The sequence below is a fragment of the Carettochelys insculpta genome, chromosome 1 (genome assembly GCF_033958435.1).
Source record: "Carettochelys insculpta isolate YL-2023 chromosome 1, ASM3395843v1, whole genome shotgun sequence".
NCBI classification, from domain to species: Eukaryota; Metazoa; Chordata; order Testudines; family Carettochelyidae; genus Carettochelys; species Carettochelys insculpta.
The window spans coordinates 371,679,071-371,697,642 of NC_134137.1; the positions used below are offsets into that span (position 1 = coordinate 371,679,071).

At 47.9% G+C, this 18,572-nt stretch overlaps 1 protein-coding gene across 3 annotated transcripts in view; it reads left to right on the forward strand.

Annotated features, from left to right (window-relative positions):
- Positions 1-18,572, forward strand: part of PRKCQ (protein kinase C theta) — a 103,943-nt gene that overhangs the window by 74,457 nt on the left and 10,914 nt on the right. For all 3 annotated transcript variants that reach the window (XR_012642357.1, XR_012642358.1, XM_074975613.1), the window contains exons 15-17: positions 6,943-7,034; positions 11,863-11,925; positions 16,297-16,435. Coding sequence is in view for 1 of the 3 variants with exons in the window: in XM_074975613.1 (XP_074831714.1) it covers positions 6,943-7,034; positions 11,863-11,925; positions 16,297-16,435 (294 nt within the window). In the remaining 2 variants the exon portion in view is untranslated. The remainder of the gene's footprint in view (positions 1-6,942; positions 7,035-11,862; positions 11,926-16,296; positions 16,436-18,572) is intronic.

An 18,572-nucleotide genomic window follows, 5' to 3' on the forward strand; every position in this document is an offset into this window, starting at 1 on the left:
CTCAAGACAAGAAGGACAAGAAGCAGTAGGCTTAAGTAGAAGCAAGGGAGGTTAAGGTTGGATATCAGGAAAAACTTGCCAACTGTCCGGATGGTTAAGTACTAGAGTAAATTGCCTACAGAGGTTGTGATTTTTGAGAGCAGATTAGGTAGAAATCTATCAGACCCACTTACCCATGTAAGCTCATGAGCTAATAAATAAATTTGTTAGTCTTTGAGGTGCTACCGGACTGCTTGTTGTTTGTGAAGATACAGACTACCCCAGCAACGAAGGGTCCGGCTACCCCTCCGATACAGACTACCTCAGTTACCCCTTGGAGTGTATTATGTATCAGGGCTGGTCTAGCTGGTGCTTGGTCCAACCATGGGGGCAGGGGACTCAACTTGATGACATCTCAAGGTCTCTTCCATAGGGACTTTGTATTCTAGTATTCTGTGAGTCTATGTATGGATGTACTTCCTATAATCACATATTGACTAAGGCAGGCTGCTGCATATGCCTCTTGTCACACAAATAGTCCCACTAAAGTCAATGAGACTAAGGCTCACCCCATGAGCTTTTCTAAACGCTTATACCTACTCATATAGGTGGCTTTGGAGGGCCAGATTTTACACTGGTGTAAATTTACCTATTTCCAATGACATCATGTTACGTTAATTTACACCAACCGAAGATTTGGCCCTAGAGGGCCATGCATTTGCTGAGATAATAAAAGAAGACCAATAGCAGGTCTATATAGCATGCATGCCTTCCACCTTAAGGGTTCAAAATCCAGTTGAACCACTCTTGTCTGGCACTCTCGCATCCACCAACATCTGTAATCTGGCATGATTTTAGTTTGCTGGATGACCACTTATCATAGGTGTGGTCAAGTTTCTCAGAGTCCAGGAGCTGTTTGTTAACAGCCACCTGCCCTGGCTCTGTGTTCTGTGATGCTAGTTCACTCTGATTTATCCCTAAATATCCTCTAAGAGCCCAGTGAGCAGTGGAAGTGTTGGTGATGCTGGTAAACAATATTGACTTGCCATGGGTCAGCAGATTCTCTAGTTTAGCACCAGTCAGGTCCCGAGGGTGCCAAACTAGAGAGGTTCAGCCTGTAGGTGTGACTGTTAAAGCCATGGGAATATATTTCTTCTTCTTTCTGATACTGTATATTCGTATGTATGCAGTGCTTAAAAAATAAACAGACCTCATGGAAAAGGCTGTGGCCTGTTTTCAGCTGATGACAGGATTACTCAGAACATACCTTCAGAAGATTAATTTACATGCTACCCAGTTTCATTTTTGCTGTTTGTAAAGGCAAAATCATCACTGCCAGCAGCCATTCATTTTCACGGTGACCGTATGGAAAGCAGGAGCCTATTGATTTTACTGCATGCCTGCCACACCCTGAGAAGCTAGATAATGTTGTAAGTGATATGAATACTGTATACTCAAGTGTACATGCTACTTCTGAAAGGATTTGATCGTGTAGCTCACCACCCACTGAAATCAATTGGTAATGAATCCCCCTTCCAGCAGGTTGAACAATGTTCTAATATTTTTTCCATCCATGGGTGGAATAAATTTGTGTTATGTGCACCGAGGCCTGTGTAGGTGCGCCAACAATAGAATCACATGCTGCCCGCTGTGGGTGGCTGCGGAAGCTCTACAAATCAGCTGAGCAGCACCAGAATCTCTCCTGGATGCCCCCGCCCCCCAAGCCCTCATCTTACAGGGAATACATATGCAGTACCTTGGAGAGGTGATATTTAATTTAAAGACTGTTTTCTGTTTCAGCGTGTCTTATGTGTGTTTGTCTTTTCAATTGTCAGTTCCTCAAGGCAGAGCATGTCTTTAGTGATGCGTATTGCACTGTACTGAACAGCCCTGTTCCCTGTTCCTGGATAAGAACAAACAGCATGCTCAGCAAGCACTGTTTAAAATGGGTGCTTCAGCATTTTGGTATTCATAGTCTTCCCTATACTTAGACCGGGAAAAGCCATTGGGAGATGGACTCCAACAGGTGGGGAATATGAAGCTTTGAAGGGTGCCCACTGTATATAGCGTTTTCCATGTTCAGAGGACATTGCAAACATCAGGCTACATTCTGACCTGGAATATATGCCCAAGAACAGGAGGAAGAATCCAGTTTGCAGTCCTGTCAAAGCCCAGGAACATAGGAGTAAGTAAATTTGACCCCGACTCGCTCCCTGGAGCTTGACGAAAAGAAGGGAATGGGTGGAGCCCTGACTCCCTCCGCAGTGTCAGCTGCCCAGAGGAATAATTTACTGCTGGTAAAGATTGGCAGCCAATTACTACCCTGTAGGAGCAAGAAAGAAGCAGGTGAGAAATTGTGACAACCAGAATATCTCAGAGGCACATGCTTCCTGGCATGATATAGTTTATGCACCATCCCTTGTTTAAGCCTGTGTGTAAAGTCATAAACTAAGCAATTATTTTATTAATTTTTAGAACAGGCTTCTAAGGTCTGTAATTAATAGCCTAGTTCTGCATGTGTAACTGTCCACAGGCAAACTGGAGCCTGGAACTTCATGGGGGTGTCTCTACAGTTTGAACTAAAGGCCATCTGGCTCTCAGGTTAGGCTATAGAAGACACATATTCTTCTCTGTGAAGTGAGCTAGGTACCACTATATGGGAGAGTGCCCACACATAGGCGTGCAAGCTACAGTCCCACTCCAAAAGTGCTAAACTCTTGGAGAACAGTGGGAGTTGGTCTCACTAGCTCTCTCTTAGAGCAGTAGTTCTCAGCCAGGGGTACATTTGCCCCCCGGGATACACAGAGTTCTTCTGGGAGCATCCAGCAACTCATCTAGATCTTTGCTTCATTTTACACCAGGCAACATGAAAAGCATGAGCAAACTCGGTACAAACTAAAACATATATTGTGTACACTGCAGTGCAATGTTGGCATTTCATTTGATTTATGATTACATGGTAAAAAGGAGAACGTCAGCAGTTTGGCGGTACTGGTTGAACCTCTCTAATCTGGAACTCTCCCATCCAGCAACATCTGTAATCTGACATGATTTTAGTTAGCCAGGCAACCACTTATCCTGGGTGTGGCCAAGTTTCCTGTGGTTCCATAAAGTTTGTTTCCAGCCGTTCCGTGCTGTTATTTAGCTGTAATTTACTACTCAGTGTCTTCTAAGAGCCCAGTAAGCAGTGGAAGTGTTGGTAATGCTGCTAGACAATAGTGACCTCTTGTGGTGTGGCCAATTCTCTTGTTCACCACAGGTCAGGTCCCCGAGGGTGCCAGACTAGAGAGGCTCAACCTGTAGAAATGCTCTGTGATGCTTTTGTGTTTTGTTCATTTTTAAGTGAGGAGAAATGGGGGGGCGGTGCCAGACAAACCAGCCCCCAGACAGAGGTACAGTAGTCTGAAAAGATTGGGAGTATCTGCCTTAGAGCCTGGTAGAATCAGACGATGACGTCAAATGACTTTTCCCACTGGAGCATGGCATCTACTCGGATTCATACAGGCACAAGTGACAGGGCTGTCACCACTTCCCTGATCAAACTTCTACAGATCAATAGTTCTCATGCTTAGCAACTTCTCTCTGGTAATCCGCCTTTGCTTGATCCCTTCTTGTTCCTCATAGCTACTGCTACTATTTAGTCACAGATATTTTTAATAAAAGTCACGGGCAGATCATGAGCAATAAATGAGACTTCATGCCGGTGACCTGTCCATGGCTTGTACTGTAAGTATCCTGACTTAATTATAGACAGGTGGTTGCTGCTCTGAGGAGCTCCAAAGGAAGCTGCTGTTCTGGGGGGACTTCTGGGGTGGCTAGTGGCACCAGCTGCCAGAAGCGGCCAACCTGCAGCTACTCCCACTGCTCCTGGGACTGCTGCATAGACAATCCCTGGGCCCTGCCACACCAGCAGCTACTCGAGTGGTGCCTGGGGCCAGCCCCACTGGCCACTGCAGAAGTCCTAGAGGTCCCAGAAAGCCCTGGAATCCTTGACTTCTGCAACCACCCTGGCAGACGCAGAGTTACTTGCAGCTATGTTGTCCTGGGCCAAGCTGAACAGCTCCTCTCCATGGGTCAGGCTGTGCCAGGCCCACCAACTTTAGGTGCCTAGTTTGGAATACCTTGCCCCTTCCAATAAATGTGAGACCCTCATTTTTTTTTTTTTGGCATGCTGTGTGGTGGCAGGAGATATAATGTGGTCTGAGTTCATAATTGCATCAATTGCTTTTGGGGTAGGCAGAGATGTCTCAGTGCTGCTCAGACATTTATTTTTTTGGGCGTCCATAATGGAACAGCTCTGTCAAAACAGAGGAAATGACCATACACAAAGACCTGAAATTGAGATATTGGTGCCCAGCCCTGCTGCTGATTCCATGCAAACAGTCCCCTTCCCCTCTTCTCCCAACTTCTTATAGAATTATTGAATCCTAGAGCTAGAAGAGACCTCAGAAGGTCATCTAGTCCAGCCCCCTGCCTACAGTAGGATCAACCCCAAGTAAATCATCCCAGCCAGGGCTTTGTCAAGCCAGAACTCAAAAGCCTGTAGGGATGGAGAGTCCACCATCTCTCTTGGTAACACATTCCAGTGCTTCACCACCCTCCTTGGGGCAGTTTTGTCTAATACCCAACCTACCCCTCTTTAACATGAGGCCGCTGCTTCTTGTTCTGCCATCCATCACTACAGAGAACAGCCTCTCTAGAGCTCCCCTTTTATACATCTCTCATAGAGCTGGAAGAGACCTCCAGAGGTTGAGTCCAGTCCCCTGCCCTCTTGGCAGAAGCAAGCACCCTCCCTGTGGGTTTTTTCTTTTTTTAATTTATTTGCCCCAGACTCCTAAACATCCTCCTCAAAGATCAAACTTAAAGCCCTGAGTTTACAAGGCCGATGCCCAGACCACTGAGCTACCCTTCCCCCTGCATCGTGCTTTTTCCTAGTAGCTAATTCTAGTCTTCTAGAGTTGCGTAGAGGGAGGTGGGGCTCGATACTAGCCTAAGGGCCTTCTGGTGTGGCACCAGTAGGACACGGGCGCTCACGTGGGCAAGTCCATAAGATTGGAGCACATGGCGGGCAGTGTGGCCTAATCAGCAGTGTAGTGGACTGAGACTTTGGAGCTTTGGGCTCTATTCACAGCTCAGTCACTCTGCTGGCTGGCCTTGGCCAAGTCACGTTACTCCTCCTCGCCTCAGTTTCCCCATTATTGAGAGGGAGATAAGGATACTGCCCTCCTTTCTAATGCACTTTGTGATCTGCCAATGAAAAACTCTGTGCCTGCGTCTACACTAGCAAGTTCTTTTGGTCGGGGGGAAAGGGACCTTTTCTGAAAAAACCCGCAGCGCGTCTACACACAAAATGCACTCTTTCGAACCGAAATCGGAAGAACACAGCACCTTTTCCGGCCGCCCACTTCCTCCCCCAGACAAGGAAGAGCGCCTTTTTCTGAAAGACTGTGTAGAAACCCCAGGGGCCCTTTTCTCGAAAGAGCAGCCCTCATGGTGCCGGATTTGCCGATCCTCGGCCCGTTCTTTCCAAAGAGCGGAGGCTGTGCAGGTGCTCTCTATCGAAAGAGCGGATGGATTTCTTTGATCTGCTTTTTTGTGTGTGGATGCGCCCTTTTGAAAGCAGATGTTTTCGGAAGATCTCTTCCAGAAGAACTTCTTTCAAAGGATCGGTCTAGTGTAGATGCAGCCTGTGTATGCATTGGGGATTGGCTGTTTTGAGCAGGGATTATACAAATCAAAGCAGTGGGAGTTAGGCGGGGTCTCAAGGAGCACAAAGTGGGTGCCAAAGTGTGTAATTACATCAGGGCCTGGGGGAGTTAAGGGGGCCTGGGGCTGCCTCTGTCGCTGCTGGAGCCATGGCCAGGCCCTTTTAAATAGTTCTGCTGGTAGGACTGCGGGGAGCCCTGGAGCTGGGATCCATGGAGTTGCAGGGCCGGAGGGGGTGCCCAGAGGTTGTAACCGTGTGAGTGATCTGGGAGGGGAGAGCCAGACTGGGAATGGAGGGGGGCAGGCTGGGAAGAGAAGGAGGGACCGAGTTCTGGGGTAGAACTGGGCATGAGACTGCAGAGAGCGAGGGCCGAGGATGGGGTGGAGGACCAGGGCTGAGCAGGACAAAGAGTGGAGGGGTGGGGCAGAGGTGGGCAGAGACCGATGGGAGAAAGGAGCTGAGCATGGGGCACAGGACCACTGGGGGGCAATGGTGGGCTACGAGCTGCTGGGGAGAACTGGGAAGGGGGCTGCTGGGGGGAAGAGAGGGGAAGGAGAAGGGCTGAGCAAGGGGTTTCTGGCAGGGACAGAGAGGAGTAGAGGCAAAACTGAGCACAGGACCAATGGGGGGGGCAGAGGTGGGCAGAGGATAGCTGTGGGGCAGAGGAGAGAGGAAAGGGCCAGGCAGGGCACAGGACCTCTGGGGAGCAGAGCAGGGCTGAGGGTTGCTGGGGGGCAGAGAGGGGCGGGGGCTGAGGTAGGCAGAGAGTGGCTGGAGGGGAGAAGAGAGAGGAAGGGGTTGAGCTGGGCACAAGACCTCTGTGGGGCAGAACCGGGCAGACAGTTGCTGGGGGGACTGGGGGAAGGGACTGAGCTGGGCATAGGCCTGCTGGGGGCAGAGCTGGGCAGGGTTAAGGCGGTGGGCAGAGAGGCAGAGGAGGGGCACCTCCAGGCAGGTGAGGGTTATGACTGACTGGGGAGTCCTCTGATTGAGGGGTGGCTCTCAGGGTTTCTCTGGGTGAGGGGGCTTGTGGCTCTGTCTGCAGGAGGAGGACAGGGGGCCCATTAATTGTTCTGCCCCGGGGGCTGGAATTCCTGTCAGCCAGCTTGCACAGTGGAAAGGAAATACTGGTAATAAGTTGCTTGCTTCAGAAAACCAACTTTGTATTGTATCCTTGTGTCCTTCCCCTCCTTCTGCCCCTTCTTTCTGGTATTTCTCTTTTCAGTGCCTAATTCTAGTCATGTTATTTTTTCTAGGAAAACCTCTTTTTTGTAATGGAATATCTCAATGGAGGAGACCTCATGTTTCATATCCAAAGCTGCCACAAGTTTGACACCGCCAGAGCAACGTAAGATGGTTAAAATGCCTTTTGCTTCATGGGTCACACACACAGCCCACATCTGCACTAGAGAGAACTCTACCAGAGCGTCCACACTCAAAATGCATTCAGGCAACATACTGTCAACAGAACTGGGCACATTTGTCAACAGTCTCCTGCCTTTTCCCAGGAGGCCGAACACCTTTCTCAACACACTTGACAAAAAAGCCATCTGGATGCCCCGGGGGGGTCCTCTGTCGAGAGACAGGGCTTCCAGGTCACTGGGCAGCCCTGTCTGCTGTGCTGCCGGTTGGCCATTCTGTCAAGAGAGCAGCTGGGCAGTCCGGCTGCTCTCTGTCAACAGAGCGGATCGATAGAGCGACCTGCTTTCACGTGTAGCCGCTATCTGTCAACAGAAGTTTTGGCGGACGTTCTTCTCTGACAGCAACTTCTGTTTGCAGATCATTGTAGAGCAGACAGAGCCTTAGTGTAATAAGAAGGCAAAATAAATAGAGCACCAGGGCTCAAGGGACACAGATTTGGTTTCTGGCTCTGCCAGTGGCCTGTGGGGTGACCTTGAGCAAGCTGCTTCTCTATGTCTCGGTTTCCCCATCTGTAAAATAGGGGCTATGGCATTATACCTCCCCTGTAAAGCACTTTGAGACCTACGGGTGCAAATGACTATATTAGGGGTTGGTGTTATCTACTGTTTATTTTAGAGTGTGTCTGTCTGTCTGGCAGTGCTACTGTGTTCAAGAACTCCTCTTAAACCATAAGAGCTACGACCACCAAATTTGGTGTGCTGCTTCCTCATAGCCTGACTTAAACCACGGTCAGGGTTTGGTTGTGCCTGGAAAGTGGGAAATGCCGGAACTCCTAAGATTTCCCAGAGCCTGGAAAGGGCAGGGCACTGACAGGAGAGACGACAAACAGACTCACCACAGGGGCAGCGGGTGCAGGGAACAGCTTGCCCCTCTACTTCAACCCCCCTCTGCAATGCTCAACCACAGCCCACTGCACTCTACATATCCCCCCCACACACAAAATTAACCCTGTGAGACACTATTGCCACAAACCCCAGCCCTGCCCCCAACCCTAACTTGGGCTGGGGCCAGGAAAACTGCCCCACCCCCAGGCCAGGCACCCACTGCTTCTGTGCCAGCGCCGTGGCTCTTTTTCAGGGCCCTGGTTGCAGCCTCCGTATGTTGTGCCAGGGCAAAGAAAAATGTCACAGCCCCAGCCGCAAGTGGGGGGCCGTGCCCCCCACCACTGCCACTGGGCCGAGGACTGGGAAAAATGCCATGGCCCCAGCTCCAGTCCCCACACTCCTGCTGGATCAGGGCTGCAGCTTTTTTCCCTGGCTCAGCTGGTGTGTGGAGAGGAGGGCTGGGGGAAAAAGAACATGCTACATTTAAACACACAAGCAACACGTGGCTGGGTAGCTTGTAAACTCTTCAGGGCAGGGACTCTCTCTTAGTCTGCATATGTACAGCTCCTGGCACCATGCAGTCCCAACTGCAGTTGAGGAGTCTAGGTGCAACGACAACAATCACACGAAGTGAACTTTCCATCTCAAGATCTTTTCCAGTCATGCATAGCCTTTCCTTTCAGCTGAATTTTCCAGTCATGGTTCAGCAGACGCATTCAGGCTGGCAAAGAGGGTACTTGGGCCTTTTCCTACAAAGCCTGGATCATGCAGTAAAGAACAAAGGTGGTACAGTCACATTGATCCACATCTCCAGGTTCAAAGAAGACAATTGTAAGGCACTAGCAGGTTGCTTCCCTTTGGCAACACGTGAGGGCCCTGATTCTGTCCCCTGCTCTGGCCCCTTTTTTGGCTCCAGCCACAAAAAGACACAGGGGATTTCTTCAGAAAGGAGAGGGTCCCTTGTCTCCGCAGTGGGTTCACAAGAAGCCCCAAGCTACCTTCCTTCCATGTCTCTGGCAAGGCACACGTTGGGGCGGGAGGAGCTTTGGGAGAGGACAGTGCCATTGCTGGAGTATTCTGGACTGTGCAGCAACACATAGGTGGCTCTGGAAAATTAGAGCAGCCCATGAGCTGCTCTAAATTCAACTGGGACATAGTTAGGCCCCAATCAGGCCAGAATTTTGAGAGTGCAAAGGGGGTTAAAATTTCCTTTGCCTCCCTCTGCTCTAGATTATGCTCCGCCTTGAATTTCAGATCTGGGACCTGGTTCTAATCTCACTGCCATTGATGGAAATCAGTCGTGGAACCCCTGAAGTTAGGTCTAGTCTACACTACTCCCCACTTCCGTCAATCTGTGATTCACAACTTCAGCTATGTGAATAGCATATCTGAAGTCTTACCAGGGTGTCTTCCATGTGGTAAAGTCAGCAGGGGCTACTCTCCCATCGACTCCATCTACTCTTTTCCTAGCGAAGTAGCAGAGTTGATGTGAGAGCACTCGGGGGTTGACTTATCACATCTAAGCAGACATAATAAATCGACTGCCAGTGCATTGATTGCTGCAGCATTGCTCCACCATCTAGTGAAGACCCAGCCCTTAGAGGAGTTACAACAGTGTAAAACCAGAGTAAATTTGAGGCTGAACAGGCCCCTGATGCACAGTGTCAAATGTCTGGGGACATCTTCTGGCCTTGTATCCATATGGGCAGCTCATAGTGAGCCATCTTTAGCCTACTTATAAAAGAGCCAACACCCACATCAGCATTTCCCAGACAGATTGCCGAAAATCATTGCCGGCAGGGGAAGATTCTCTCCAGACTCTTTGGGTGTGTCTACACAGCAATTGGAGTTGTGCTTTCCAGATTGACATACATGCTCCCGTAACCTAGAAACAGTAGCATAGTCTTAGTCATGTAAACAGCAGTATGGGCTAGCCTCTTGAATGCATACCGACTGTACTGTGGCTAGCTGGACCTTCCCACCTCCTGAACTGCTACAGCTACTCTGCTACTTTTCAGGTCTAGCTCAATCCAAGTGTACATCTCTCTATGCTGGGAATTATGCTTCCAGCTGCAGGGTAGATGAACCCTTTGAAAAAGCCACTCAGCAAAAGGGCTGCAAAAGAATCCCATAGGGGAAGCCTCAGCCATTCCCACAGGGTGAAGCTCTAGGGTGGCTATGGCTGTGTCGACGCTAGGCAAAGTAAGTCGACTGCAGACATGCAATTCTAGCTCCAGCAATTGCGTAGCTAGAATTGATGTGTCTGCGCTCAGCTTACTTGGCCATCCCTACTGAAGGCTGACATGAGTGTTGCTCCTGTTGACCTTCCTTATTCCTTGTATCTTGTGAGTATAGAAGTCGACTGTAACCCCGATAGGTCAATTTCACATGTCACTACCAGACGCTTGAAATAAAGCCACAGAAGATCAACCCAGAGTGGGTCACTCTTCTGGGGTGGTGTAGACATAACATGTGTAAGCCACATGCCTCTTTATCCCTCTTTATGGGGTCCTGGGACCATATACGTTGGACAAAAGGAGCGTTTTAGAAAGAAAAGGGAGTCGTTTGTTTTTGTCACCAAGCAGCAAAAAGTGGGGTGGTAATGTCATAGCTCATGTTAAAAAGGAGCATTTATATCAAAAGTAAATATGCCCAGAGGGGATTTAAAATATATTTAGCCATGATTAAAACAGAGGTATTTAAATAAATAAAAGTTTTATTCCTAATTCTTTCTGCCAACAAAGGACATTGTAGAAATCAATATTGAAACAACTTGAGAAATTATTTATTTCAAAAACAGGGTCTAATTTAAATAAAAGCTTGATTTGTTGGGGGGGGGCGTTAATTGAATGTTGAGGACTGGGTCCACAGACTATGACATTCATGAGAGGATGCAGTAGAATCCAGTGGGAATATGAGCCTAGAGTTACCTTCACCTCTGGGCAGAGGAGTTATATTCTGAAGGGTAAAGTTGAACTTAAATGGCACATTGGCCCTACACTAGCCCTGAAGTTTCACCCCAATGCAGAAATGTGCTGAAAACAATTGTCTAAAGAACCTTGATAAAAAGGACTCCACAGACAGATACAAGCAGCCAGATCTGCAGCTTGTGTAAACTGATGTGGGTTACGATTTCCAAAACAATTTAAACAGTTTGGAAGCCTAAATGCCATTTTCAAAAGTGACTTAGGCACTTAGGGGCAGATTTTCAGAAGTGCCTAAAGACATACACTGGAAACCTAATGGGATTTTCAAAGGGGCTTAAGCAAGTTAGGTGCCAACTCTCATTGATTTCATGAGTAATTTCAATGGCTGGTAGAACCAAACCTGCTTAGGCTTTTAGAATACCCCACTGTGAACGTGTCAGCATCTTTTGGTGCCTAAATAATCTGTCCCTTAGACTCCTGAGGCTATGTCTACACCAGACTAATAAAGTTGACCACAGGTACGCAGTTTTAGCTATGGTAATTGCATAGCTAAAATCAACGTACCTGCACTTGGCTAACTTGTCTGACTATACAGGGGGAGGTCTATGGGAGAGTTTCTCTGATCAACCTCCCTTACTCTTTTCACCTTGCAAGGAGTACAGGGGTCAACTGTGACCCCTGAGAGGTTGATTTCACATGTCCTTACTAGATGCACAAAATTGAACCCTGGAAGATTGACCCTGAGCAGGTCAGTCTTCTGGGGTAGTGTAGTCATAGCCTGACTACATTCAAAAGTCAATGGGCCTTGGGATCCTATGTGCCTAAGCCATGTTTAAAGAAGGAAGTGAGGGTCCTAAAATCCCTTGGCTGCTTTTAAAGATGTTGCCTGTACTCCTTTAGCTTCATTTTAGTGATGTCAGTTTATCTCAGCCCTGCCTCTAGCCCCAAACAGAGAATTATTGCGGGAGATATTGGGTCTGAGGCTTGTTCTTTTTTCTTCCAGGTTCTATGCTGCTGAAATCATTTGTGGTCTGCAGTTTCTTCATTCTAAGGGAATAATATACAGGTAGTTTTATATTTTGTAGTCTAACACATTGCACAGTTAGTCTTTTGCTTCAACGTATTGATTGTACCTGCCACTATGTACTTTGTTATTCTTACGCAGATTGAATATACAAAACCACTTTATTTTTCATCCCATTCACCTTTTTTTATTTTGTGGGAGACAGCTTGGAAAAGTGTCAGTCTTATGCACACTTTTTGGAATCCCATCCTATACCCATTGAAGTCAATGACCATTGTGTCAGTATGAGATGTTCTCATGATATGCATAACATCTTGCACTCAAAGACCTCCAAAGACATGACTGCAAAACATGGGCCTTGTCCCTGTAGTACGTGTCCATTCAGAACTCCCACTGAGTGCAAATTAGAAGCTTTGGCTGCTCCAGGAGTGCGTGCTTAGAGCTTATATGTGGAAGGATAACTTTGCCCAGCCGCTGAAATGCAGCCACTTCTAGACTGGGAGACAGCAGCTGGTAACGAAAAAACATTAGAGTACTACAGAATTATTACAATAGAACAACAAAGGCATTTTAGGTAAGGAAATTGTTGTGACGCAATAGGAGCTTATCTGTGTAACTAAAGTAAACTGTGATCCTAGTTGATGAAAAATGACATGGTTTTTTTTAATGACCTAAAGTAGCTCAAAAGATAACACCTCTAGTAAACCAAGACTCCTTAACCCCATTTGTCCAGTAGTGAATCAGATGGAAGTGCCCTCTAATTAATCAACAATGCCACACCTTCTCAATTAAGGGCTATAGTCTTCCCTCAATTTGAATCCATAACTCTCAGCAGAGCTTAATTGAATTACCTCTTTGCAAAGCAAAAATACCATTGGCCTTCTGTGTGAGTAAGGTTTTCACGTCCATCACGTGTAATACGCACCCTGTTGCATGTTGGAGAGATTTTCAGAAAGAGACCACAATGCTAAATATAGACTGGCTCCTGCCTCTTGGGAGCAAGAGAGGCATTACCCCTCTAATAGTGATTACTCATTCTGAAGAAATGAGGAAATCAGGTCAGAAATTTTTCACAGTTTGGTCATCCAGCTGCATGAATCAGATGGAAGATATTTCAAGAGAAAGACACAGGACCTGTGACAAGAGGAGAGGACGATTAAAATCAGCCTTGTGGCTCACGAAAATAGCTGGCATTCATTGTAATGACTGAAAGAGTTGAAAATCCTAGTTTTCTACAGGACAATTTACCATCCGGTACAATGGTAACAAATAGTGGTTAAATGATCACCTAAAATGAGGACACAAGCAGTTCTTTGACAGACAATTAGAAAATTCTCCAAAGTAGCAATGGTTACTAAAGCCAAGATCAGGTTATTGCAAAGCTAGTCAGGAAGTTTAAACATGACAACAGAAGCTATTATTGAATGATGCAATTACAAACAACATACCCATTAAAATAAAAGCTTTGACTAATATAATTCTTATTCGTTAGTAATATTTGTATGAGAGCAGTTTACATAATTTCTTTTGACCAGTGACGGTGATTAGTTCAAGATGAGAGTCATATCACTGATATTAAGCTTAGAGGATGCTATCTGGCATCTGATTAGAGCATGTGTTCCATTGTCATAATCCCTTTGCTGAGCATTTACAACTCTCATTGATTTCAAAAAGCATTCAACAGGGGATTAGGAAGGCTCCACTAAAGTCAATGGAAGGCATAGATGTGAAAATCATGCTGTTTATTTAGATCCCTGTGAGTGGAGTGCTGGGGTGGCCACTTAGGGCTATGTTTATACTGTGCCCTTAACGTGAAATAAACACAATTTCAAGTAAATTTCAAAATAGGCTGTTCTGGGATGTGGTGCTGTCTACACAGTGCCAAGCTTCAAAATACAATAAACCCTCGATTTAGTGGACTGATGGGGCAAGAGGTGCCAGTTAATGCTGTAACAGCAACGAAGGGTCCTGTGGCACCTTATAGACTAACAGAAAAGTTTTGAGCATGAGCTTTCGTGAGCACAGACTCACTTCATCCGATACTGTTAATGCTGAGCACCTGTTATAGCCGAATGGTTATACTGGGTGATGATGCACTGACCTTCCCAGCCCATCACTCACTCCTGCCCTCTGCCCCGCCTTCCCTTCCCCCCCGCCCCATTCTTCTCCTCACTCCTCCGTCTTCCTCTCCCAATGATCAGGAGAGGAGCTGAATGCCGGCCTGGCTCCTTCCACCTCCTGCAGCTCCCAGTGCCTGCGCAAAGATAGAGCGTAGCCGCCCCCGGCCTGCCAGCAGGCAGCAGCCTCCGACACCACGGCCGCTGCTCAGCGCCATTGCAGGCAGCGGCGGCCGGGCACCAACATGCTCCATCCACACGGGTCTGCGGGAGGACAGCTCCCGCGCCCTGCCATGCCGGCAGCTGCTCCAGTCCTGGCAGTGGCTCTGGTGAGTCTGCAGCATTTATTTAGGTGGAGAGAGAGGGGGCTGGCAGACAGTATCCGTTATTTCCAAAGTCCATCATATCGGGGTCCATTAAATCAAGGGTTTACTGTACTGCGCTGTTTTGAGGCATCCCCTGTCCCTCCCACAACAATGGGATGCCAAAACAGGGCACCCGGTATTTGGAAAAATATTTTAAAATACTGGGTGCATTTCCTAGAGGCAGAGCTGCTATTCCTCAGTGTAAACATAGCCTGAGAGAGATTCAGGTGACGCCTAGAGTTTCCACAGCCAGCGGCCTGTGTTTCTACTGGTGGTGCACGTCTACATATGCCTCAGTGCACATAACACATTTTATTCCACCCATGTGTGGAAAAAATTAAAGGAAACCCCCTGGTCCCTAAGTATGAATCAGAGCTCCAGGCCTCTCACACCCACTTTTGAAATTGTTGGCCCAACATTTTAATGTACAACCTGAGTTTCAGCTGGCTGAAGCATGTTCATAATCTGTCAGTGGAGCCAGTAAAATTGGGACTGATCAGTCAAGGAGCTGGGGGCAATTGATACTATTCTTTGTTTCCACCTGTCAGACAAAACAAAATCCTCCCTGGCAGATGACGATTCATCTCTTTTGTGTAACAAAAGCAAAGAAAACAAGGCAGTGAAACTGAAAATGATGACAACATGAGTATCTGCCGCTTGGACCATAAACCCGACCGTTGCCTCTGTATTTCTTGCTGATCAATGTCTCAGCTTTTATCATGGCAGTAAACTAGCAGCAGGAGACTACTGTCCTGTGACAATGTTTTCTTCCCTTGATATTATTAATGGTCCCTGTTTATAAACAGAAGGTGCCTTGTCTGGGATTTACAACAGCACCTAAGGGAGTTCGGCACCTTGGCTGATTGGGATTTCTCCTTTCCAGGGTCATTCCCATGTGGGCACCTCTTTGCTCTGTGGTGACATGCGTGTTTAATTTGCTTTGCTTTTTATTTCCCCCATGCGATTTTTTCCCCCTCTCTTCACACTCCCTGCTTCACACAGCAGCCTTCAGAATGTGTAACCTCAGCAGATAGCTTTGCAGTAGCGTGTGAAGGACTTATGTAAATACTTCAGTTTCAGCTAGCGCTGCCTTGAGAGGAAAAAGATGATGGGTGTTCTACTCATATCCTGGGCAGCTCCCAGCCTTTGCAAGCCAGCCTGGCTCCAGCTTCACTGTGGTTGTTTTTCGAGCTAGCTAGATCAAAGCTAGCTCAGCTGTATCTCCATGTGCTGCGGCACGTTTGCCTCTCGCGACACTGAGAACAAGAAGTCCTGTGGCACCTTATAGACTAACAGATATTCTGGAGCAGAAGCTTTCGTGGGCAAAGACCCGCTTCATCAGATGCTGTTCTCAAAGATACAGACTCGGTTTCCATGAATTCCTAATGTCCTGGCCAGCCCTGCAGCAGCAGAGCTGCACAGAGTGCTCTTGTGTGGGTTGCTGCAGGGTTGCCAGATGAGAAAGAGGAGACCAACTACCTCCTTCTTGGTGCACCCTGGCTCAGCAGTGAGGTAAAATCTGAAGCCTGAGCTCAAAGCAGGGTCTTCCTTGTGTAACCTGGGGTTCAAGGCAGCCCAAAGGGGGCAGGGTGAGGCTGTTCTTGCCCCTCCTACACAGGCAATTTTCTTCTTAATGCTTTTGGGGGGTCAGTACGACTCCATGCTGCTCTCCAATACCTTCACAATGCTCACCCAGGGCATGGCAGGTACTGTGCCCATTAGTCAGCCCGTATGACAGGGGAAGAAATGGAAGTGGGCCATCGAGGTTGCTGGGGCCAGGTTGGAGGCTTTGACTTCCCTGTGTGTGGTCTCAAGTTAGGAAACCTTGCCGCTCTCCCACTGCAAGAACATATTCGATAGGGTCAATATAGGCACTTGTGCTGCCGGGTAACAGCTCCATGGGAGAGGTTTACTTTGCCCTTCCCTTACAGAGATCTGAAGCTGGATAACGTTCTGTTAGACAAGGATGGGCATATCAAAATCGCTGACTTCGGGATGTGTAAGGAGAACATGTCTGAAGATGCGAAGACGAGCACTTTCTGTGGAACTCCCGATTACATTGCTCCTGAGGTAGGTGCGGGGGTTGTCCCAAGGGAAGGGCAGGGCCTGGGGCAACCCCCTTTGTGCCCCTAGGTGTGAGGCCCTAGGCAACACCCCCATGACACAGGCTCCCTCCCTGCCCCACTCCCACCCTAGCCCCGCCCTGATCAGCCTGGCTGGGGATAAACAGGGACAGAGCATGTAGATGGGCAATGCCAGGGTATCACCTCCTGCATCTCCCCTCATCCCCGCTACCACCACCACCACCCCACTCACCATGCAGACCAGAGCAGATCAGGCTGCTGCTTGCGTCATGTGCTAAGTGTGGCGGGGGGGTTAAAGAGAGGGGACGTGACCCCCTGCTGCTGCTGCCACCTGCCCCTCCCCTGCACCAAGCAATCTTCCCCCCTCCGGCCCATAGGTTGAAGGGGGCAGCTGCTGCAGTGTCCCCAAAAGCACGGGGCACTTCATTGTATGGATGGGACAGCTCTGGTAGGTACAACCTGAACTCAGGGAAAATCTGTTCTCAGTCCTACCTGAATGAAGCCCACTGATATCAATGAGGTTGTGGGGTTGTTAGTGAAAGTCTAATTGAACCCAGGGGTTGCATCGTTTTCTTTGAGGAAACACTGGGCTGGGTGAAAAGTCTTTGTGAATGGCTCCCCTCATTACGAATTGGATCTGAGTTTGGCTTATTGCTACACTCTATTGCAGTCTGTGAACCCAGGCACTGACTCCTGGGGTGCTCCAGGGCTAAGCACCCACAGGGAAAAACGGTGCACAGCAGTCCCCAACCACAGCTATTCGGCTCCACCACCGTTTATCAGCAGCTGCTGCCAAAAAACAGCTTGGCATCTCGGGGAGGAGCAAGAAAAGGCAGAACAAGGGTGGGGCCCTGGAGATTCCTTATATTGGAAAAGGTCCAGAGAAAAGCAACAAGAATGATTAAGTATTGGAGATGTAGCCGTGTTAGTCTGGCTCTGTAACAGCAACGAAGGGTCCTGTGGCACCTTATAGAGTAACAGAAAAGTCTATGATTTCCAAGACCAGCATCTGATGAAGTGAGTCTGTGCTCACGAAAGCTCATGCTCAAAACTTTTCTGTTAGTCTGTAAGGTGCCACAGGACCCTTCGTTGCTGTTAAAGAATGATTAAAGGTCTAGGCAACATGAGCTATGATGGAGGAATGAAAGAACTAGGCTTGTTTAGTTTAGAAAAGAGAAGACTTAGAGGGGGTATGATAGCAGTTTTCAAGTACCTCAAAAAGGGTTACAAGGAGGAGGGAGAAAAATTGTTCTCCTTGGCCTCTGAGGATAGGACAAGGAGCAATGGGCTTAAACTACAGCACAGGAGTATCGATTGGACATTAGGAAAAGCTTCCTAACTGTCAGGGTGGTTAAACACTGGAATAAATTGCCTAGGGAGGTTGTGGAATCTCCATCGCTGGAGATATTTAAGAGCAGGTTACCTAGACATCTATTGGGCATGGTCTAGATGGTGCTTAGCCCTGCTGAGAGGGCAGGGGACAGGACTTGATGACTTCTCAAGGTTCCTTCCAGTTTTAGTGTTCCCTGATTCTATGGAGTGGAGGCAGGGATCTGGGGTAGAGTGGGGGTGGAAAGATCCCCAGGAAAACAAGAAATTGGTGCCTCTGTCTGTGAACATTCCTAGCATTGAAATGGCGGTCAGGCGTTTGTGGGACACAGACTTCGCACCACTGGGGGCAGAATCAAGAAAAGAAATTCCCTCTGAGACAAAGTAAAAATTTATTTCAGATGGGTGCTGCTTATAACAGCTGGTCATCCAGTCGGGCAACAGAAATACCATAGGATTAAAGCAGCCAGTCCTGAAACACAACAGAAAATCCTGCATAATTGGCTGACTCCTCCCTGATTTCGATGGGGCTCAGGCATGGAACTAAAAAGTCTTTCTGAAAGAGGAATGGATGAACACCTGCTTTAGTGCTTCCTGAATTGGAGCTTTTACTGAGTCGTTAGCGTTTAAATGTCTGGGCCCTAAATAAGGCTCAGTTCAGATGTATGTTAATCGAACCTATTTCTCCACACAAATATATAGGGATTCCCACTTCAGTCAGCGTCAGTCATGGAAGTCAGTAGGCCCAGTTTTCCCTTATAGTCTCATCCATGGGGCAGTGAAATACCCCGGTA